General features: G+C 40.4%; 1 protein-coding gene across 1 annotated transcript in view; it reads right to left on the bottom strand.

Moving 5' to 3' along the window:
- The window catches only part of LOC108791366 (collagen alpha-1(XXIV) chain-like), a 62,160-nt gene that overhangs the window by 26,873 nt on the left and 11,131 nt on the right, over positions 1-24,156 (bottom strand). The window contains exons 8-13 of the mRNA XM_018561842.1: positions 18,604-18,657; positions 16,988-17,041; positions 15,254-15,298; positions 13,826-13,879; positions 12,854-12,898; positions 3,942-3,995 (exon numbers count right to left, since the gene is read on the bottom strand). Of these exons, the coding sequence (XP_018417344.1) occupies positions 3,942-3,995; positions 12,854-12,898; positions 13,826-13,879; positions 15,254-15,298; positions 16,988-17,041; positions 18,604-18,657 (306 nt within the window). The remainder of the gene's footprint in view (positions 1-3,941; positions 3,996-12,853; positions 12,899-13,825; positions 13,880-15,253; positions 15,299-16,987; positions 17,042-18,603; positions 18,658-24,156) is intronic.

Below are 24,156 nucleotides of genomic sequence, written 5' to 3'. Positions count from 1 at the left end.
CAGGTCAGATGTGGATAAATCCTACAATTAATGCAGGAGCCACTCAGTTTAATTAGCACACACTGAAGCTTGGATCCAAAATCCCTGCATGTGTTAATGGCAGCTAGAGACACAGAATACATTAAAGTGGATCTCCACCTTTACCCCCTTTAACTAAAAATCACATTAGCATAAAGTTTGGCGTGCTGATATGAAATCCTCTTACATTCATTAGTTAAACAAACATTTTTTTGTTTTTTCACTTCCTGGTTGGGTGAGGCACTGGTGATGTAGCCCAAGCCTCACAAATGCATCCTGGGAAGGTTACATCACCAGTGCCTTCTGGGAAATCTCATCTGTAAACTTCAAAATCTCACAAGATCTTGGGGAATAGGCATTTTCTTCCCCCTCAGAGGATGCGCACTGTCATGTGTTCCAGGAGGCAGTGTTAATTGTGACAGCAAATTTCGATTTAGTTTTAGTCATAGTCTTTTGACTAAAATGCCATTTCGTTTTAGTCATATTTCAGTCATCTGAATTGTTTTAGTTTTACTCGACTAAATATCATAAGATTTTAGTCGACTAAATCTACAGTAGAATAAGTCTACTAAAATCTAGTGGGTTTAGTGAAAGAGTAATTTAGGATTTTCCCTAGAATTTCCAATCTCATTATATATTCTTCTGGAGTAAACATCTGTTAACCTGTTATTCCTTTTGTTATTAATGTTTAAATGTGCAATACAAACACATATATATAACATGTCTTTATTTATGTTAAAATTAGATTATACCAAGTCTTCCAAAGAAACAAAAATATTGAGTATTTTCAACAAAGGACCAGTAATTAGATATGCATTGATTATAACTTGCATATGACATTCTTCATTCTTTCAAGCAGAAGTGCAACTCTAAAATATATCAAAATGGAAAACTATATTGGCTGTAATGCCATTGCACATATTACCTATTAGCTGTTCATTCAGGATGGAACCAGAACGGGAGATTTATTCTGATTGGATCTCTTCCCAAATTGTCTCTCCCTAACATTTCGGTCTAGTTTTAGTCAGTCAACTAAAATGTCCCTATATTTTCGTTATAGCTTTGGCCATCATAACTTAGTTTTTATTTCGTTTTAGTCAGTAGAAATGTGTTGTTGATGAAAACTATGATGAAACTTATTAGTCGACGAAATGAAAAGAAAACTATGGGGTAAACTTTTTATCCCATAGTTCTCGTTAGGGTCACGGGAGAACATATACTAACCTCCTCCCTTAGCCTAAAGCTCAGTATATAGCGAGCTACAGCTCGCTATATAATCGGAGCGCCGCAGCCGGGACGGATCTTGACAATACTGTCGAGATTCATCCCGCTGGCTGACAGCGGGCTCTGCCTTTCTAGAAGCAGAGCTAGCTGTGCCTGCCCGCTCCTCGTCTGTTCCTCCAGTCAACGCTGGAGGATCGTAGCAGGGAGGGGAGGGCAATCCCTGTGGGGAGCATGACTGATAGTCACTGCTCTCTGCAGGGAGATGATCTGAAAGTCAGCGAGCGACGGTATGTGTTCGCTCACTCCCTGATCAATACAGTTTTCTTGTCACACGTCGGCTCTAACTTGAGGATGAGTGAAAATCACTCACCTCATAGTTCTCCTTTAACACTGCCTAGAGGCGGACCAAAAGTTCCAGGCCCCAGGTACATACAGTACCCCATATAGTGAATAGACATATTCTGTAAATGTTGACTTTTGTGATCCCTTCTCCCTCACCGCTCTGTACCTCAGCAGCACTTCCTGCCCAAGGTCCGTACCCCATATAGCATACAGATATATTTCCTGAATGTAGACTTTCGTACGCTACACGCAGGTTTAAATGAGAAGCAGGGAAGGCAAAATATAATCAGATTAAACTTCAGCTATAAATCTTACATGAGATTTTATTAATTGGGTTTAAAATGACTTCAAGTCCTTAACATTCCCAGTATGTGGCCATTTGAAATATAAAGTGCTTAGTGAATATCTCGTCAAATTATTAATCCATTTTGATCACAGCATCCCACAGCAACCCCAGTGCATATCTGGATTCATATTAATCACACACTTTTTCCATACGTTACATAACTATGTTCACTTAACAACAATTTATGGCCTAAAGATATAATAGTTTTTGAGACATCACTAGGAATTTCAGTATAAACAGTTTCAGTCTCTGTCGGCTTGCTGCAGATGAATCTCAACCTGAACACACAGCAGAAGATGCAGTAAATCATGAAAAGTCTCTTCAAAGTCTTCTTTCAGTGGAACATCATTAATAGCGCAGGTTTCCAAATTATTATTGCATTCAGCCACATCATTTCGGACAATTTCGTACAGATGTGTTTGATATAACTCTAAACCACAGACACTGACTTTACAGATTTAGCCTGGTAAAAAAACTAAATAACAACCAATGGCTTCTATGTTGTTCTTCCTATTTGCCCAACCCTTTGCTATCAAGGCTTCTGTGTATCTAAAGCCAAAACATTTTATTAGTTTTGACAGAGTGGGTAAGGGTAAGAATCTATGTCAGGTTTTGCTAGATGTCTAGATGGGAGGTGCTGGATCTGGGATTGCTCCTAAATAGGGCTTACAAAGTGAAGTTTCTTGCTAAAAGGAGTATCATGTCTCCTGTTAGGCTGATCTCAAGCACGGGAAAGTCTGCTTGGGCATCTTGGTAAAAGTCTAGGAAAAGTAGATGAATAAGCACATCAAGCAAAAGGGTCTAGAGATGGAAAGTATTGATTCCATCATCAACAAGCCAACGTGTTTCACGAGCCAGGCTATACTCTCTTCATTAGGGCTTATAATGCTGAGGTCAAGGGAAAGGACATCATTAGTCTTCAAGTTGTGTCTGATACCTATCCTCCTCCCCCTTGCACTCTGTGGTTCCTCCCAATAGGCTTGATGTCACTACAAGACACAGTAAAAGTAAGGGCTGGTGGATTAAACCACTGAAGCAACGGAGAACAAGGAAATCACCCCTCCTAGAAGTGTCAGATTCAGAATATTGTTCAGGCTGCAGTTTCAATATGCAGAGGTAAGCCACGTGGGTGGCAGATGACGTATTTACTATCTTATTTGCAAGGGAACCTCTTTTTGGAATTTTAATCTTAGCAACAGTTGCATTTTAACACATTAAAGCACTTGGTGACAACTTACAAGGGGGCCTAAACTACGCCCGTTGACATCAGCAAAGGGATGCATATAATGTTCAGCATATGTAATGCTACGGAAGACTTTCAGACACTGCTGGCATACTAGAGAAAATGATGGTGAGAGACATGCTACAGGTTTCGCTGGGGACATGCTACAGACATTAAAAGACTGGGAACAAGTAAATGACTAAAAGACGTCACTGCTTTTATCTTTTTACAGATCAGTGCTCCCACTGCAGACTGCTGGGGTCCAATGCCAATGGACCACATGGGGACTTTTTGCCACACATTGGGCACCAAGGTGTTAAAGCTGATGTGACATTACACATATACATACTGTATACTTTAAACCTCTTAATGAACTTTCCCTGTGTATGTTTCCATCCACCACCTTTCCTATAAGGCCTCATGAAAGGTGTCACTCTCTTGTAGCTGTCCTCCCCAGTTTTTTGCTTCACATTATAGAGATTTCACTGGGGGAGTGTTGTAGCATGATACGGCTTTGTAAGGAAAGCAGCAGGACTGCCAACAATCACAAAAACCTCTGGAATATCAGCTTTGTGTTAAGCTGACCCCTAATTCCAATTCAGTGGCTATTGAAATTGCTTTTATTTATTGAATATGACAAATAGTCCATCCATTAGTCAGCCAACATTACATCATGTATTAGGCAATACACCAGTAAATTAAATCAAACAGTTGTCTTTACAGACAGAAATAACTTTAGTTAACATTGTCTTTACATCATTTTAATTTTAGGTGACGCTTTCCCTGTACCTTTTCTCCAGGTTCCCCAGGTGGCCCGACTTCTCCCGGCAAACCTTCTGGCCCCTGAAAAACAAATTCCAGTTATTCTTCCAACAGAAGCCGTTTTATTTCACAGGAAAAGGAGCAGACAAAATAAACGTTTCGTCACAATCCAGATCGATGTTTAACAATGTGCAAGCTTTAAGACAAAGAAAGAAACCAGATTTATTTTATCTAAACCTTGTCCAAACCTAGATCCTCAGCAAATCCCTAATTAAAATTGTACAATCTGTTACTCCGAGCTCGCTCGGGGATGCAGCTCTGTGCCTGTATTACAGCTAAAAGCCACTAAAACACTGATGTATAGCGTACCTTTATTCTTAAAGAGACACACACAAAATATCAAACATAAACACTTTGTATGTCTTCATACATTTTGTTTAGCTACAGTATACACTCAGGTGGGGGCTCCAGAAACCTCAACACGCATTTCCTTCTATCAGAGGCTCAAGTACCACTGGGTGTTACAATCAAGATACAGTAGTGAAAATGGCCATTTTTTTTATTTACAGACACGAACTCCTGTGTATCCAATAATGGGTATCAAATCACCAAATATAAAAGCAGGAGGTGGACTAAAGACATAGCAAAGTGAAACAGCATAAAATAGGGAGGGGGTTTGGGAAAGTCAACTTTTCCATTCCCTAAGCATGTAAACATAGTGGCACCTTTATAATCTGTTCCAATGACACTCCTTCTTTCTCCTGCCTAAAAAGACAGAACTTTGCTGTCAAAAGCTGATCCCTCATCTCCAACACTAACCACTACCTCTAGACACTAATGTATGGAAACAGTGGCACATAAGAGACAAGGGAGGGGAAGAGTTGTCTTTCATATACACTACTATGCAAAATGACAGCACCAAGCAGCAGAATAATTGGGTCTCTGAAGACAGACTGAGCAGAATTTTTGTACACTGATTATGCATCAGTAATATCTTCATAGGCTAAATAGCTCTTATTTGGCAGAAGTTTCAATAAGCACAAGAAAAGGACTCCAGTCATATACACACCCCCCACTATTCCGAACACTACTTTAACACTTCTTTAAAAAAAAATTCCATGATGGCTCAGACCAGACCTCCAATTCAAAACTTCTGGAAGACCCTCTACCCGAACAACCGGGTATTCTTCATCAATAGCATCAGCTATCAGAGAGTAATCCTTTCCCTCACACTCTCTAGACTAACAATTAATGTGATCCTTTGCTTCACTTTCTCAGGACTAAGTAGGCAAGAGCAAGGTTCCTATTCAAGGTGACTAATTGAGATGGTTGGCTCTAATGTCATGGCAGATATCTAAACTCAGTGCAAATTACACCAGTAGTGTGGTAGAAGTGACTGAGAAACAGATTTGAATTTGGTAAAAAGACCAGGTGGTTCACTTTACACAATAGCATATTTGTATAAAATTGTAAGTTATTTTAGCAGGGGTAAAATCAAAGTGGATGAACCAAGTCCTCAATTTCACATAGGAGAGTTGAACAGCAAATGAAAAAGGCATTTCAATAAATGTTGATCACATATGTTTTATGTTTGGGAATATACAGCCACTGTGTTACAGGGCAATTACAATGTCCACTTTATCAGGGATGTTTGTATAGGACCAGCAAACACCAAAAATTCCCCAGCACACTCTTATATTTGCAAATACATGTGAAACCACATTGCTACTTTTAGGCACCTTGGTACCATATTGCTTCACATGTATTTGCAAATATGCAACAAAAACCTCTGTTTTTAACCTGAAATGTTGAAACAGCTTTACTAGGCTTCTGATGTGTTGCTGTTCCTTTAAGGAGCAGAGGGCTACTTCCAAGACATTCTTGCTCTCAGTTAATTTAGTTTTATATATACTGTTCTGTATATGTCCCAAGTTGGGGCTCAGGTAGTTTAGAATCAGGGGCCACACATTCTCAGAGCTGCCACAGCGTCCCAGGTTGATAAGAGCTCTTAGCAACATGTGGCTCGGTCTGGCTTCCCAGCCAGCTTGCTCCCCCTCGATCTGCAACCTCAGGTGGCGGTTAAGGTAGGGATAGCCCTGCCTCCCATGCTGGGTAATTTTGTTATTGTTTTGTGTTGATTTTGCCTTGCCCATGTGCACCTTTATTTTGCTATTTTTAAATTAGGCTGAGCGTTTGTCTTTTTTGCTTTGTTGAATGGAAGAGGTGTCGGTGTTAATAGGTACACTGACTAAACACTGTCATGAACCCAAGGGGCCATTTAAAATGCACTTGTGCCCAGACTATGGACATATGGAAATATTTACATATTCTTAAAAAAAACTGTAAAAGAGCTTTAAATCAAGCCCTCGCTCACCTCTCTAACTGCTTTTAATGTGAAGTTATTCATTTTCAGGAATCAGAGATCTTGCTGCACTCCTTACCGAGACATCTAAGGACCCGTAGAGACGGGTGGGTGCTTGTAGTGACCACGGATGGCACCGTGGGAAACTCAAGTAAAGAAATAACGTCACCAGCACTCGAAAAGATCGTTTAGCAATAGTACATTTATTGGCACATCGCCATTCAATGCAAGCGCTTTCGGGGCCTCAAGGGATCTTCACAGTTGGATGTCTATTTAAGGTGTATGATCTTTCAGTGTTTTGTCATTTTGGGCCTGATGAAGGGGACCCCTTGAGGCACCGAAAGCGCTTGCATTGAATGGCTATGTGCCAATAAATGGACTATTGCTAAATTATCTTTTGGAGTGCTGGTGACGTTATTTCTTTACTTGTTATTCATTTTCATTCTCCTTCAAGAAAAAAATGCCTCAAACGTCACTTACCCTCTTCATGCTTCAGTGCTGTACCTAGATTTTTACTCTATTCATGGCTGTAGGTTAGGCAGACCAACACTAACATAATTCTGCCCATTTCAGGCTTGTAGCTGACACACCACTTGGGGGGGTGCCTCATCACACAGGCTAGGCTCCAGGACTGAGTGGCACTCACACGCCATTATGCGAGCGGCGCTCACTCCATGGGCAATGCCTGCCCCCTGCCACGGAAGACGCTCCGGTGATGTCACCAGACCAGCTTGGAAATACAGCCAAAAAGTATATATAGGGATATTTTGAAAATATTCCTGGGAGCGGGGGGCAAGGAAGTTAGGAGAAGTTCACCTATAGTTGAATTTCCGCTTTATATTTCTTCACAATGCTTATAGATACATAGGTGAATGTGGGATTGTTTTAAAGTGTGTTTACTGCTTGTTCAGAATATGCAAATACTTAAGTTGACATGATTTAGACACAGGAGCACTTTAAGTATATTAAAGAGTTAAATTGGCAAGTTAAAGATGTCAGAAAGTCAGTAGCAGTGACAGAAGAATTTGGCCACAGTTTTATAGAACCAACATCCCTAACTAAGGGGGCACTGTAATTGTCCTGTAGGGTGTCGGCTTAATATTCTCACAAATAAATAAAATAACTGCTTTCAAGATCATGGGGGGACTGGGCTAGCAGCCAGGAGGGATGGAGGTTCGGGTGAGTATATCTTTTTTATTTTACACTCTAGACCAAAACTAGCACTTAACCTTTGCAGTGCAGGGGTATCCCCACTGCATGGGTTACATTTTTATCTTCCCAGATCCTCTTTAAGGGCTAACTTCATGTACTTTGACTGCATTTCAATTTGGAGTGAACACAGAGCAATTTCAACCAGTTTTATACCATTAAAACAAATTTGGGTTGAAGTGAGGTTACTGCAGTCACTTGAAAAAAAAAAAAAAGTTAAAGGTATAAGAGATTGATTTATATTTAGGAACCTAAACATACAAAAAATGCTTTGCCTGGATTTAGAGAGGAAATAAGAACGCAGTATAAATGTTTTAAGTAGGAAATGTGACCACTTCATTAGAATTCAGTAAGAATTGCACAGAAACATGCTACTTGGCACTTCTGTACTTTTGTGATATAAGAATCCAGCACAGTCCATGAGTCACAGCTTCATCCCAGCTTCCGTCATCTGTTTTCATTTACACATTGTCTTCAAATGACTTGACTTCCAGATTCCAGACAAAAATACAAGACGTTCTCACCAATATATCCCATCTTACTCAGCAATGTGTTGCTTTACAGTATGTTCAGAAGAGTAACTAACCCTACTTAAAAACTTCTCCTTATTAATCGCATTTTCAACACAGACTAAAATTGTAAAGCGGTTTCTGGGTTATCAAGATATAATAAAAAAAGAAAAGAAGCATATATCTAAACATTGGTGATACTTCGTCATGCTGATGGCTGGGGCAATCCAATTTCCAGGGCTGCTACTAAGTCAAGTTATGTGATCTTCATTGAAAGGGAAGACTGGCCAATCTGCAGCTCTTTTTGAACTCTTGTCCCCGCCTTCAACAGAGATGACATCGCCACTGCTTCAGCATTTGATCGCATGACTGGCTTCCATGGGATCCAGAGCAGTGGTGCCTTCCAATAGCTATTATAACTTCCCAGGAGTGGGGTGATCAGCGTTGATGGGGCTAGTTTGATTACAGGTCTGGCTTGGATATAGGGCCATCTATTAGTAAAATAAGATAAGAGGGTGGCCAAAAATAGTAGCCAGATCAGGCTGACAATTGAGACACTTGGTATTTACCTAAAGAGGTTGTAACAATCTATTTCATATCACCTGCTCACAAAAATGTAGTAGTGCACCAAAGGCATATAATACCTGGGCAAAGATGTCCTATACTCCCAGTCAGCTCTTGGGCAAGGTTTTCAATGATTACACTCTTATCCTAATGTGCTAATCAGCATATGACTGAGGTTGACCTACTGTATTTACTCCTGATATCTTGCTTTTGGTTACGACTCTGCCTTACTTCTGACATTTCCTCCAGTTATTTCTGGGACTATCATCTGCCTAGTTTATTGATTATGTTTGTTTGCAACCTGTTTACCTTTGACCTGCATCTACTAAATGTAAAGTTGTCTGCTTACCTGCCTGACACCTGTCAACTTTCAGGCAATTCCAAGTGCCACAAACTAGGAACTGCTACACAACCTCTTTGTAGAGATGCACACCTTAGACACCTCAGTAAAAACCTGTGTGTCCCAAAGTGAGATAGATCCTCTGTATCAACAACAGGTGGTAGAAGTCTGTTGCCAAGGCACAGGCTCTAGCAGTTGCTGATCTTCTACAGAGCTCCTTATGTTGCAGATGTTGGAGTTTAGACAGGACCAGAGTAGAACCTTCAGGACTGTCTAGATGATGACAGCAACAATACAGACAGTATCAGGACACAGTTCCAATCCATAAATGTGAGACGAGTTCAGGACAGACTGGAGATTGCATCTGGCAGCAGATAAATGTAGTCAAGAAAGAAACAAAAGGTCAGAGCAAGTAGAAGGCAGAAACTGAAAACCGGCCACAATCATAACAAGAGGCAACTAGAATTAGAAAACACCAGATGATAAGTAGACTTAGACATGCCAAAAACAAGCCAAGTCACACTGGATTGGATAACCAGCTCCGAGTACAGAAAGTTTGGCTGGTCAGATTATAGACACTGATCAAACTCTCTCTGTGCGCTCTGATGCCGATTTATGTTCAGCTGATTGAGGCCAGGTGTGTGGCTGAAGTGTCAACACATTGCAATACTGAATATTGTCCAGCAGATGGCAGGGAAGAGTCTAAGCATGCCATAAGGAGGATGAACATAAAAGAGGTATGGAAACAAACTGCCATAAATCTATGTTTGATGTGCAGGCAAGGGCAGAGTGTGAAACTATGTCTATTGCTGCTGACAAACAGGATTTACTACGGTATTATCTGTATCGGAGCTGCTGTGCCTTTAGTAATAGCTAACATGAGCTCCTTAGTTTCAACCAAACTGAAGGCCAGCAGGAGACCTATACACAGTGTGGACATTGAAACAACACTGTGCAGGGGCAGTAATGAACCTGAACACAACAGTTTGCTCTTCTGGTATATGAATAGCTTGCCATAGCTACGGACTGGTATACTGCCTGGTAATGCTTACATTTTTGGCATAGCTAAAAGTAGGGATGCACCGATACCAATTACCATACTCGGTACAAGTACAGATACCTTGAGCTCCAAGACTAGACTAGAGAAAAATTCAAAAGTTAGGAGGCAGCTGTCATTCGTAAGGAGCACACGGAGCTCCTAGGATTTGTACATGTTTTAATGTATGATTTTGTTTTTATAGACATATATAAAGGGATGCACAGATACCATTTTTGCAAGTACAAGTACTGATACTTGCCCAAGTACTTACAGACACAAGTACTGATACATATTTGTTTATTGTCATGTGACAGTTTTTCTAAAATAATACAGACTAATGATTTCAGGACAGTGGTGGAGCGCCAGCGCCAGGTCCCAGCTGCTACCTCTGCAACCCTTGTAGTTCTCATGAAAATGTCCAAGTATCGGCACTGGTATCTTAACTGGTATCGGTGCATCCCTAGCTAAAAGGTAAGTGCTGCTATGTTTTTTGAAGGAGGTAAAGTCCAACCTCAAATTAGTCGATAAAGTAGCAGGGTTAGTTCTAATCACGCTACTGCACTTAGAAAGGTCCTACATGGCCCTGTATTTACAGCCAGATAAAGCTTATGTATACAGGACAAATATGTTACTTGAAGAAAGTTAAAGTTAAGTTAAAAACATCATAGCTGCTGGTAGGATAACTCATCTATGAGGTCACCTTTGTAGACAGCACATAACAGAATTACTTTAAAATCTACCCGCACACAGATGGACCTCTTTAACGGTTTAAACAATACATATTTCTAAGGATAAACAAACCCCTATTTTTAGTGTGAATTTGGCAGTACAGCAGCCATGCTTCTGATCTTGAATATCTCATATCTAGCATTGGTGAAACAGTAAACTGTGAAAAAGAAAATATTTTCAATAATCATCTCCTGGTGGAGGCTTTTCCGACAACGGCGACATTCCTGAAATACTGAGCAGGAAATAGTTCCTCCTAAACAGCATGAACATGACAGACTACCACTGTTTTATGGGTCCCGCACAGGAAAATGATTGCGTTTAGCCAATTATTCAGCACCGAAAAAACTCCTTTATCTCTTCCTGTATCAACATAGTTATAAATGAAAAGAGTGTGTTTTACTACAGCTGTGATTGGCAAAAATCTTCATAATCAACATCAAAAGAGACCTCAGAGAGACCTCAGTTTGTGTGACATAAATGGTCAGATTTTCTGTTGACATAACAAGAATTCAAAAAAAATTCAACTGAAGCAAAAAAAAAAAAATACAAATGCTTTTCTCTTCAATGTCCACTTTCCAAGTCCTCAAATGATTTCCACTTGAATTGAGTAAATCTGTTTTAAAATACAAATAAACATGCATCGCATGGATTGTGGGGGGATCAGTCCCTGTCTTTTGTAACCAATGTGAATATGTAGAGGTTGCAGAGCTACAGTCTATGCATAGGCCATGAGGGAGCATGCCATGACATTACCAAAGGGTCCCAAGGAGCAATGTACCTCCATGACCTTGCCACAACCAATGAAGTGTTGAGAACCCAAGCAGGCTGTCTAGTGACTAACCAATGATATAGCTATCATTATCACTCTCCAGAAGTAGAATCCTTTAAATGTAGTTGTAAGCTTTAAGCAGGAACCCAATAACTCTCTTAGTTTTCTAAGAGAGTTATTGGGTTGGCTTCCGGGTTATAAGGGTTGGTTTCCGGTAAGAGGCAATATACTGTACAGTGCCTGTGATCCAGCTTCAAAAAATACTTCTCAGTACATCTAACTGTTAGAATAAAGCTTGAAAATGAAAGTAGGCACGACAAGGTGGTAGTGATTATTATGGAGTTCAAAAAAGTTAAAAGGAGAACTATGAGGTGAGCGATTTTCACTCATCCTCATAGTTAGAGCCGACCTGGACAAAGAGCTGTCACAGGTCGGCTCTATCGATCGGGAAGTGAGCAGAAACATGCACCGATCCGCTCACTTCCTGATCATCTCCCTGCAGTGAGCGGTGACTGTAAGTCACCGCTCCCCGCAGGGATTTCCCCCCTCTCCCCGCTCCGATCCTCCAGTGCTGAGTATAGGAACGAACAGGGGAAGGGGTGGGCACAGCTGGCACTGCCTCTAGATAGGCAGAGTCCGCTGTCACTCACGGAGCAGGGTGGATCTTGACAGTATTGTCGGGATATGTCCCGGCTGCGATGCTTTCAGTATATTGCGGGCAATAGCTTGCTATATACTGAGCTTTGGGTCAAGGGAGGACGCTAGTATAAGTAAAGAGAACTATGGGGAAAAACACTTACCCTACAGTTCTCTTTCAGCTGTAGGGTGCCAAGTCAGTACTGACTTTGAAAACAATGGCAGAGTGGCACTCTATTGGTATGTGACAAAATGCAATGCATGGCCTTGACAACTTATTGAGGGGCCCCCAGCATTGCACTGCAGGATGTCAATTCTTTGATGCCCACTTTGATAAAACCTGGAAGTTGTGTACTGCAGGTGGTTCTCAGTCTGCTCTAGTTGGAGATACTGATCAGCATCTTGCAGTGGCTAGCCTTTATCTGAATGTAAATTTGTTTTACATCTGTTGGCATGTACATTTTAAATAAGTAGCAGCTCAACAAAAAAGTGAAAACTTCCTGTTGTGTACACAGAACTAGAAACATTATCATTTCAGGGTTTTAGCCCTTCCATACTTTATTGTAAATGTAAGAAACTTTTGGCCTGTAGGTATATTTTAATTGAAACAAGAAAACCACACATACATAACAATAATAGCAAGACTGAGATATATACTGTATGTCAGTAAAAATAAATTATTATTAAATAATGCACCACAGTACATATATGACCACATAATTGTCAGGGTTACCTAAATTAGTCCTTTTCTTAATATACTATTCCTAAATGACAAAACTTACTGCTTCACCGATTTTTCCGATGTTTCCTATATCTCCAACTTCACCCTAGTAAGAAAAAGAGAACGTATTTTATTGGCATTTACTGTTATTTTCATAATTATGTCTTTAGAACTATAATTTTTATGAATGTTCTATTTTTTACACACACACACACACACACACACACACACACACACACACACATATACACATATACATATTTCAGTTTGCCCTGTAGAAAAAGGATGGAATGTGACTGACTGATTTTAGTTACTGCTCTTTGCACATTCACTGCAATATGCCCTCCTGCACTCCCTGCTAATGAAGAGCCCCCCAAAAACCTATGCATGAGCAAAGTAAAACTTTCACAGGGCTATGTATGCTCCCCCAAGAATGATTAACTAATTTCTCTGCTCTCTCTCCTCCTATCAGCATGTCTCTTGCAGTACATGAGCATTGCAGCACATCTGCCTGACTCCTTGTGCCGTTTCTTACTCTCCCAGTCTGAGCTCTACCTACCCTGCTTGTAATTAAAATAAACATAATGCTGTACTGATGAATATAGAGCTGTATCAATTTGTGTATTTTATATCTGCCTTAGGTTAGGCTTTAAAAGAGAAAAGAAAACTGATGTGGTACATCTGAAATTTAATTGGAATGGGTAAATTCTAAAAAACGTTTCTTTGGATCTCTGCAGTCTACCTATTGCTTTTGCTTTACTATGCATGCCAGACAGTCTTTTATCCTAGAACACCTTGTGTAAGTACAGTTCTCTGAGTACACGCAGCTTGAATATTAACTACAAACAAAACATGGTAATTGTAATCCCACATTGGGCAACCATAAGGTTCCAGTGACATCTCAGCCAAGAAATGTTAAGGAGGAAGAGACTATGTCATGCCCCAGATGGAGAGCTCATCCTCACTATGTCTGTCTTATTTCCTACTCAGCTTTGTTTCTGCAGGAAGAAAGGGTTTATATAAACAGGTTCACCTTCAAGCCTTCCAGCCCTTGTTCTCCAGCATAGCCTTTACGTCCCGGTCTTCCCTGACAGCAAATGAGAGAGAGACATTTTTTGTGAATCATGTATTCTGTTAATTATTTCAACATTGTAACACGGTCAATTTAACACTCAGTAACAACTGCCTACTCATTTATGTGGGTACGTTTATGAGTCGCTATGCTTAAAGCAGAACTCGCGGCAAATCAAGTTTTAACCCTTGCAGTTGGCCTACCCCCGCACTCAGGGCCAGATTTACTCTTTCTGCTGCCCCAAGGTTCCTCTATTCGCCCCCCTGAATGGCAACCCCCCGCCCCCCAGTGGAGAATGGCAACCAGATGGTGGGAGCAGCAGGGTTAGTTTTATTTTATTTTTTCTTAACTTTTTTTTTCACCTTGAGATGGAGGAAAAAACTGAAATGACTGGACCCCAAGTCGGTCTATGGGGAATCGTATGTAAACAGACATGTGTCTGCTTATGTCATATTCCCCTTATCCGGTACAATAAGGTCTGTTGAAACACTTCCGTTTGTCGTAATTTGTGTCTAGGACCTGAATGTACCTTCTCTGCTACCCTTGTAATCACTTAAGTTCCTGTCTGTCTGTCAGCCATCTTTCCTGACCTTTTACCTGTGTCAACTTCATATTAATCTACTGGCTGGCAAATTTGTACATGACTTCAGTAAATTTGTACTAGACCTAGGCAAGCCAACATTTTTAAATGTACAGGTACTTTCATGTTACTATTTCTATCAAAACTATTTGCTAGATGTAGGCAGCTAAAGTTATAACATATTTAAAAAAAATACAAAATATTTTTTCCCTGTAAAAGTCAAGCTTCCTCTGCCAATTACACCTCCCTCCAGCCTTCCTGTTGGTCAGTGGTCCACCCCACCTATTACATTAAAGCACAGACAGTGTTAGAAGGTGGAGTAAAGCTAGACTTGAGGGATAAGTCAAGATTTGCATAACTGCATTTATCTGAATATATCTCTAGATCTACTGCCATGCAGTTTAAACTAAACATAACCTTTGATCATACACATGTTAATAATTTTAATTTTCCCAGGTATGTGACAGTTTACTTGCGGTATAGGTAAAGGTCATGAATATTTGTTTAGCCCAATATCTGACTCCATTACATGCATGTAACAAGTGACACGGTATATTATGAGACCCTGATCATACACCAAGGTTAAAGCCCCAAACCTACTTCATTAACACTTACACCCATATGAACTGACATGCCAATTTACACTTTTTTAATTAACAAACTATATCTGTATTTATCAGTCTGCTCCTGATACATATCCATACAATAAAATACACGGTCATTTTTTCAATGGTTTATTAACCAAGTTCACCCCATTTTCTCAAAGTGTGGATACAACAGTTAAGCATACTAAGCGACAGTGTACATACCATTGGTCCAATACCACCCGGAGGTCCAAGTGGCCCTTCTTCACCCTGTAAAATAGTAATCCATGCGGAAATAGTGTAGAAATACATAATAACATGAATGTGTCTATTGAAAGTTTCTCATAAAAGTGAGTCCAACTCATATTTAAAAAGCACTGATGAAACGCATCTAAGGTGAAAATGTAGAGATTACAGAAAGCCTCTAGGAAAAAGATGCCATTTGGAACGCCTTTAATGCCTATCAAGTTATGCCTTCTTGCTGTGGTTCCACCTGACTGAGTCCCTTAGGGCTTGTTGGCTCACTATCCCTTTCTATCCAGAAATGTTTTCACAGGTACAACCAGAAACAGTGACATCTCTAGTTACAAGTATCAATGGAAAGCTCATTCCTTAACATTTAATTGTATATCTCTCAATAAATTTTATTGAAGCATGTTTTCAATCTTATACAGTATAATAGTTCAATAAAGAGCAATGGCATAAGCAATAGAGAACAGTACATAGAACATTATTATCTAAAGTAACCAAAGATCATGACTTCCATCCAGTATTAAGTATATGGCATAGATGGTAAGCCAGAAATGAAATGATAAGCATACCTTTGGGATCCCCGTGGCATGTAGGCCAATGGATCCCAAACACAGAATGTGTATATCATAACTTATGATACAGGGGTAGGAAAGTGTTGGAGGAGTCAGTTTTTTTTTTCTTCCTTTCAATGGATGTAGTGGGAGGACTCTACCCAAGACTATTTTAATGACTTGGTACATTGGGGTCCAGAAGTGTTTCACTATGGTGCATTGCCACTAAATATGCTCAAAAGTGCCATAGGAGGAGCTGCCCCAAAACAGGTCCTAGGGTATGTGGGGATTTCCTTGTAGATGTAGGCTTGCAAATACCACCCTAACATAAGCTTGTAATTGGTTTCAACTGCTAAAACAGGCCTTCCACAGCTTTCCAGGCCTCCTGCAACACTGGTTGTAAGAGTTTTTGTTTCCATTTAATGCTATAAGGGGGAAGTGAAGCTGCTAAAGGTAGTATTAGTTGGTAATACAAGTAAAAAGGTATGCTGGTCCTTGCTACATTTGTATTTAAAGGTCATATATTTGCCTTTCAGGTTATCAAAGTTTACATTAAATATATATTGTATAGAGCACTGAGAGCCCCACGCCATTGTGACTATCTTGCCCACCTGTGGCTCTTCCTTTACCTCTCTATAGCCCTCTTGTCTTTTCAAGTCCCTGTGTATTAGCACAGGCAGCAAGCAACACAGGCAGTTTATTGGCCCCTGATGCCAGAAATCTTTTTGAAGCAGACCTAAACCCTAACCTAACCATATTCATAATCAATTGCCACTGATGTGCTAACACCACTAAATATAAAATAAGCTGTGCAATACGTGATGCAGAAATAAGCCCCATTTGGCTCACACCACTGTGCTAACTCAACCATTACATCCTCCAACCTCCATTTGGCTGCTGGAACCCCAAACACAGTTGAGGCAGCAAAATATAAGGTCATGTCTGTCGGTCATAAGGCAGGTTCTCTGTTCATGTACAGCCATGGATTGACTATTGACTGGCTCTTTCAAAATGTCATCTTTTCATTGAGAGTACATTTCCCACCAAGTGGCAATCATAAATGACAGGACCGCAGAAGGAAGAGGGGGCTGAGGTGAACTAGCTTAGGTTTAGAACCACATTATTATTATTAAAGTATATCAATGTCCAAACTTACCTCTACACCTTTTGGACCTGGCGGACCTGGAGGCCCTCTGTCTCCAATGAGCCCCTATAGAAAAACAATTAGAACTCCCTTACAATGAAAGAAGTTATAAATCATCCCTCCCAGTGTGAAAGTGTAACTTCATCTTTCACAAGTGCCCTGATAAATTATATTTTCTCACTGATGTGCATTGCATTTAAGTGCAACAGGAAAAGTTCAAATTTAGCAGGTAGCTCCGTTATCTGTCTTCAAGTGATAATGAAATATATGCAAACGCATGGTATTCCACTGTCATACACATGTGAAAAAGTTAAAAAAACCCACATATTGTTTTTTTAATATATATATTTAATTTATTTACTTCAGTACTAAAAATATGTTAAAAAGTCTCTGTTTTTATATCGCACAATACATATAAAAATGTAATTTTTCCTATTTGCAGCAATTAAGTGCCATGCTCTTATGCTATTCACAAAACATCTGCAATATAATAAAAAAGAACGGGAGCTCAGATTACACACACAACTAAATAACTAGTAGAGGGTCACACCACAGGTGGGACTGTCTTAAAACATAGCAATGCCTTACCCTAGCTAACTGCCCTCAGCATGTTTCCACTACAGATCTCAGATCTTCAGGCAAACTGGTCCAAGGGCCACAGCGGGCTGCAGCAAACAGCAAATGTGTGGCCTTTTCTTCGTAGATCTTCATACAATCTTTTTAAATCAATATTTTATCATTATAATTAAAGTGTTTTACACCATAAGTATAAAAGGGTAAATGTTTAAAAAAAAAAAGTAGGAAAAACACTCCGGCTCACTGTCCACCCCTTTTTTATTCAGTTCTAAGCTACTATCAATCACGATGATGTAAACATTGGGGTGAGTAAAGACACCCCTTCCACTGACTCCTAACCATGGTGGGCACAACCAGACAATTATTCTTAGTATTTTAATTAGATGATCGGTCCAAAAACCGGTGTTTATTGATATATTGAACGTTATTTGAGAAAATCTAAACAACTCTGAGCTGTGAGTACCTTTCCCTCCTACTAGATTGTTAGTTCTCACAATCAGGGCCCTCCTACCTCCTGTACTGAAATTGTATTGTTAATTGTATTGTCTCCCTCAGTTTTGTAAAGCGCTGCGCAAACTGTTTGTAGTGTTTTACACCATAAGTATAAAAGGGTAAATGTTTAAAAAAAAAAAGTAGGAAAAACACTCCGGCTCACTGTCCACCCCTTTTTTATTCAGTTCTAAGCTACTATCAATCACGATGATGTAAACATTGGGGTGAGTAAAGACACCCCTTCCACTGACTCCTAACCATGGTGGGCACAACCAGACAATTATTCTTAGTATTTTAATTAGATGATCGGTCCAAAAACCGGTGTTTATTGATATATTGAACGTTATTTGAGAAAATCTAAACAACTCTGAGCTGTGAGTACCTTTCCCTCCTACTAGATTGTTAGTTCTCACAATCAGGGCCCTCCTACCTCCTGTACTGAAATTGTATTGTTAATTGTATTGTCTCCCTCAGTTTTGTAAAGCGCTGCGCAAACTGTTTGCGCTATATAAATCCTGTATAATAATAATAATAATAATGTATTAAAATGACGGTTGTACCTTTGGTCCTTCAGGTCCATTCACTCCAGGCAAGCCAATATCTCCCGGAAACCCCTAATAGAGAAATTAGAAGGGACAATAGGTATGGATTTGAAGAATGCCATTAAACATGATACATAGTGAAGACTAAAGACAGAGCTGCCTTAGTATGATTCTATGAGTTTTTTTTCTTACATTTTGTACAAATGTAATTTGTAAAAAAAATAAATTGAATTACCATGTGAGCCATTTTGTTATTTTAAGTTTTTTTTAAATAGGCTTTTCCTTTCAAATTTCAGCCACATACAATATTGTTTACCCCAAATTGGCTCACTTCACTGTGATTTCTTAAAATGGCCACTTCTTCAGGAGGGTGTGATGAGACACTTTAAACAGAGTGGTAGCGTCTCTCGGGATACGCTACCACTCTGCTGGCACTCTATAGCAGTGACACTCTACAGTAATAGTGAAGCTCAAAATCCCAGCATGCCTCTGCCTCTGGGAGGCATGCCTGGCAGAGTCTTGCAATGCCTCATGGGGCCTGTAGTTCCACAACAGCTGGAATGTCATGGTTACCTCCTACTGCTCTATAATAATCCACTTTGCTCCTCCCTCTGGCAGGTACATAAAAGTTAATACAGAGAGGCAAGGGGCTAAGGAGCTTACCCAGGAGAAGAGCAGAGAAGGGAAGGGAAAAGAAGAGAAAACAAAAGAAGAGAAGGGAAGAGAGAAAAAGAAGAGAAGAAAAGAGAAGAGAAGAAAAGAGAAGAGGCTATAACAGGGAGTGAGCTCTTTTAGAAGTAGTCAAATTTACTAGTAAGTGGCACGTTGAGAAATCTGCAAGTAAAGCTCTGCATGTAAGCATTTAAAATACTTGAATTTTCTGTGCTTAGCCTACAATGTTTTAAGATGGTGACAAGGTCTTTTCATTTAATTACAAGGAGAAGCACTGACCCATACCAGTGAATCGGAAATGAGCTTTTACAAGTTTTATTATTTTATTTAGTGTATTTTCCATACCAATGTATGTTGTTGAAAGCTGAATGTTAACTGCCTCCGGAGCATTAGCACACAGTACAGGTTTTGCACGGGAAACAACCCCAACTTTACTGTCACACTCTCTTCTTTTCATTTTATCCTTTTCCAGAGGGGTCTCAAGAACTCCATTTATAATCCACTCTTAACTAGATTCACTGGCAGACTTCAAAGGACTTATCTACTAAGATTAAAGCAAATGATTTTATGAGATGAGAGTCTGATACTTGCATGAGAAGCAGCTCTCTGATACTGGAAGACATCAAAACTCAGCAAATCCGATCATATGACCGCTAAACCAAAGCAGTCATGTTTGGTCAATTAAAAAAATATATGAGGACCTAGCCAATTCTATACCCCTCTGGAAAAGAAAATAGCCTCTTGTAGGTCTACAATCAAAAAATATAATTAACTATTTCTTACTAGGAGTGACATAGTTATCCCACGTTTCCAGCTAAGCACACCTGCTGGGGCCATTCTATGTTCATTCTATGTACTGGATCCCTTTGGATAGGTGCCCAGAACATAGTGGACTTCAGGAGCAAGTCTGGTATCTCTCCTACTGAGGATTTGTGCCAATCCCTGCTCATCTGCTGCTCAAATACATAGTGTCAACCGTGCTTCAAGAGACTCTACGCTGAAATACTAAAAGGGACAGGTGAGTCGGTGTCTGTTCTACCCCGGATGTCTAGGCCCCTATACCCTCTCTCCCAGAGTGAATATGTTAATAAAGTTCTTTAGCATCATACTTCTCGTTTGGATATCAGCTCTGTTGGTCACTAGAAGAAGGGCGGTCAATGCTAGTGGTGCAGCCAGTTGCTAAAAATCCACTAGACAGGCTAATTGATGATCAGGACCCGGCTATATTCTAGCGACTCCTTCGGGGGTGAGTGTTACATAAGGTAACGGAGTTACAATAATGGTACCTAAGTGTGTGTCTGCTACCGAATAAACATTTAACTTAAGTATTTATACATCACTTCTTTTATAATGTTGGAAGCATTTGCAGAGATTTTATTAAGTACATCTGTGTATGCTAACTTTATTATTAGTGCTTGCAAGTGTTTATATATTTTATGTGACCCGCCACAGGCTGCTTGTCTTGGAATGCGTTATTAGAAAACTGCTAGACATAAGTAATATTGCAACCATATTTGTTCATTTAATTTGTGAGAAAAGTGCCTGGGAATGGCAACAAGTCTCTGTATCCATGGCCAATCCATTATGCCAACACCAACTTTGCCGGTGTGATAACGAATGATGACATGGGATGGGAAACTGGACTGCATGCAGCTCAATGGTGATATTTTCAGTTATTTAAACCAGTGTGATATAAACATGTTTGACATGATCAACTATATTGTTGGATGATTTACACATGAAATGAAATGTTATCATTTGTCATATCACATAATTTCAATTGCCACGGTGATGACACATGGTCCTAAATGCAGGAAATGTTGCTGTAATTACAGATATAATTTGGTCTAACATAGAAGTTGGTTGGAAGATCACTTGAGCAGAGGCGGCTCTTTAATTAGGCAAATAAAGGTCAAGCCCTCCCAAGGGCCTCGCGGCTGCCTAATTTGCCCTGCAGGCGCATTACCTCGCAGGCACGGCCAGGTAACAGATGAGCTCTCAGCCCTCTCGCTGTCAAACTGAGAGCTCATCCCTTTCTTCGGTCCATCCACTCGGCCTTCTGGAGCTCCACCCACCAGCCAATGAGACGTCACCCCTCCCATTCACGAGGATCTCATTTTGGCTGCGAGAGGGCAGAATTTAGTATCAGAGGCAGATCGAGACGTTGGCACCTGGTCCTGCAAGCTCCTGCTCGCGAGACGCGGCCCTCACTGCCCTGGTTGGACCAGCCCACATAGTCCTGGTGAGAACTGGTCTGCACATCCCTGGTGAGACCCAGTCCTGGCCCGTGCAGCATTGTCTAGATGCGACCCGCGCAGACCTGGTAAGACTCCATAGAGTCCTGGTCAGACCCTAGGGAGCCCTGGTGAGACCCTAGAGAGCCCTGGTGAGAGCCTCATTCTAGAGCCCTGGTGAGACCCTAGAGAGCCCTGTTGAGACCCTGGAGAGCCCTGATTTAACCAGGGCTCTGTGGGGTCTGACCAGGGCTCTTAGGGGTCTAACCAGGCTGGTGAGACTCCACATAGCCCTGGTGAGATCCTAAAGAGCCCTGGTGCTGGTGAGACCCTATAGAGCCCGGGTTTAACCAGGGCCCTGTGGGGTCTCACCAACTCGCCTAAGGCCTCGCAAACTCTAGAGCCGCCTCTGCACTTGACATGAGCTTAGCAGGAAATTCTGTGTTAAGCTATAATTAAAAAGGTACTTTAGAGTAGTTTATTGAACAATTCCCTTACCTGTCCTGCTGCCTGCGCCGATATACTTCGCTGTGTTGAACAATGGAGCTCACACAAAAATCTACAGCATCCAGCACTTCAAGCAGTGTCAGATATTGACATCCCCTGCTACACAGTGTGGTTTTACCCACCATCTCCTAGATCGCTGCAGCACACAGAAGTAATGCAAGGATCGGCAGAAGGAACCACGAAAACAAAGCAGGGGAACAAGAATCCAACATACCTGGAAGCATGCCAGATGCTAAACATCCATCAGCAAGCTTCTCTCAACACAGCAGACATTTGTATTGTGAGCAGCAGGACAGGTAATTATTAAAGTAGAACTTCAGCCAGAAAATAAAAAGTTTCAAATGAATAGCCCATTAAAATATAAAATAGCAAAGGAGTGTATAAAAGAACCACACCGTTTCCTGTATCGTGTATGCAAATTTAGACTTATAAGTAGATTCTAGCACATATACAGTATAATATATCCACTATAACCTCATGAGCTGATGAACATAATACATATATAAATATACATCTAAATACACAATATACTTATATTTTTTATAAACTTTGCTTTGAATTTTTCTTTCATTGATTTCATAAACTGGGATTCTATTTAAAATGTAGATCTGAAAGAAAATGTAAGACCTTTCAAATAAAATAGGTTGTCTCAATAATGGCTGTATCGAATGACAAACATTTTTTCAGAGTTCTGTACAAATGTTCCAACAAAATTGTAACTAGCTTTTAGTGACATTAAACTCAGGGGTTAAATCTTAAAAATGTGTTGTTAGTACCCTAAGAAAAATGTAGCTTCCTCCTCCATCCTTTTTTGCAATGTGATACAAGTCTCGGGTTCAGATGAAACTAACTCCCACTACTCCATCTTGCCCTAGGCTGAGCTGTGTTTATCCCCTATCCCATTTTGCCGCGCTTTCAAGAGCTGCAGCCAAGATTACCATTAATATGGTCAGCACAAGGCGCTGTTCAAGTTTGTAATGCCATGGCCAAGGATGATCTGAAGCCTTCTGGTATTGATTTTCGTCTTCTGGTGAGACGTTTGCAAACTATTAGAATCCTAATTCCGCTCCAGGACAAAGGAAGGGGCACGGAGGACAATTCATCACATAGGAGATCTGGTAGGAAAATGTGATGAGAACAGGAAGATCTGGATTTACTGCACATACTGTAAAGGACTCACCTGAGGGGATTACGGAAACAGATGGTAAGTATGTTATAGAAATAAGGATTGGGCACCCCTGCAAATAATTAGTATCTTCTACATAAACCAGCTGAAGCCTTTCTTTTATGCCAGTAACCTTATTAAAGGGAATACAAGCTTATAGGAAACATGGAGGCCATTGCTTCAGAAAATGCTAGTTGCCTGCCTGCTATGCAGAACCTTGAGCTTTCAATTGTATGTAAACCCTTACAATAAATGTCTCTTATCGGTTCCATTGGTCTGTTAAATATAGCACTGAACATTTTCAGGTTTTTTTTTTGTTTGATACCTGTTGATCCTGCCCTACTATCACGTGCTCTCTGCCTGTGCTGCACTGTTATCAATTATATTATTCTCTAAATACTAACAAACCACATCCATCTATGTTATGGACAACAGAAAAGGGGTGGGGTTCCATGGTCCTAGCTTGTTTCTGTTGTTTTGATACAGAAGTAGAGATAAGCAGACCAAACCTGAGCTCCGCTAAACCTGGAAGGAGCTCCTCCCGAACATGAAAGAAGGTGCCCAATCAGCTGCTGGTGGGGAATTCCCTTTGCCCAGCTTGATGTAAAAAGCAGTGACATCATTTGCCTTATACTGTATGGCTATATGCCTATACTTGCCTATGAACATATTAGGTAAATAATGTCAACACAAACATCCCGTCCCTTTGTTTACATGCATCTGCGGGACAGGGAATGCCCAGCCAACAGCTTATGAGAGGAAGTGGCCATGGCACTTCCTTATGTGGAAGACCTCAGATTTGGACCGGGTTCAGTCTCAACCTGGGCTCATCCCTGTACAGAAGGTGACCCAAGCATTGTCACCTACGAGAGAGAGAGTTAGTGGCAGGATAACCAGGTAAAGCTAAAGGAAAAAAAGCTGGGGAAAAAAGAAAACTAATGCAAATCACTACAGCTAAGCACTGCCAAGCTGCAATATATGTGTATATATATA

Source organism: Nanorana parkeri, unplaced genomic scaffold, assembly GCF_000935625.1.
Source record: "Nanorana parkeri isolate BGI_ZX_2015 unplaced genomic scaffold, ASM93562v1 scaffold548, whole genome shotgun sequence".
Lineage (NCBI taxonomy): Eukaryota > Metazoa > Chordata > Amphibia > Anura > Dicroglossidae > Nanorana > Nanorana parkeri.
Note: the sequence above shows the minus strand (reverse complement) of the source record. Positions and strands in the feature narration are given on the sequence as shown.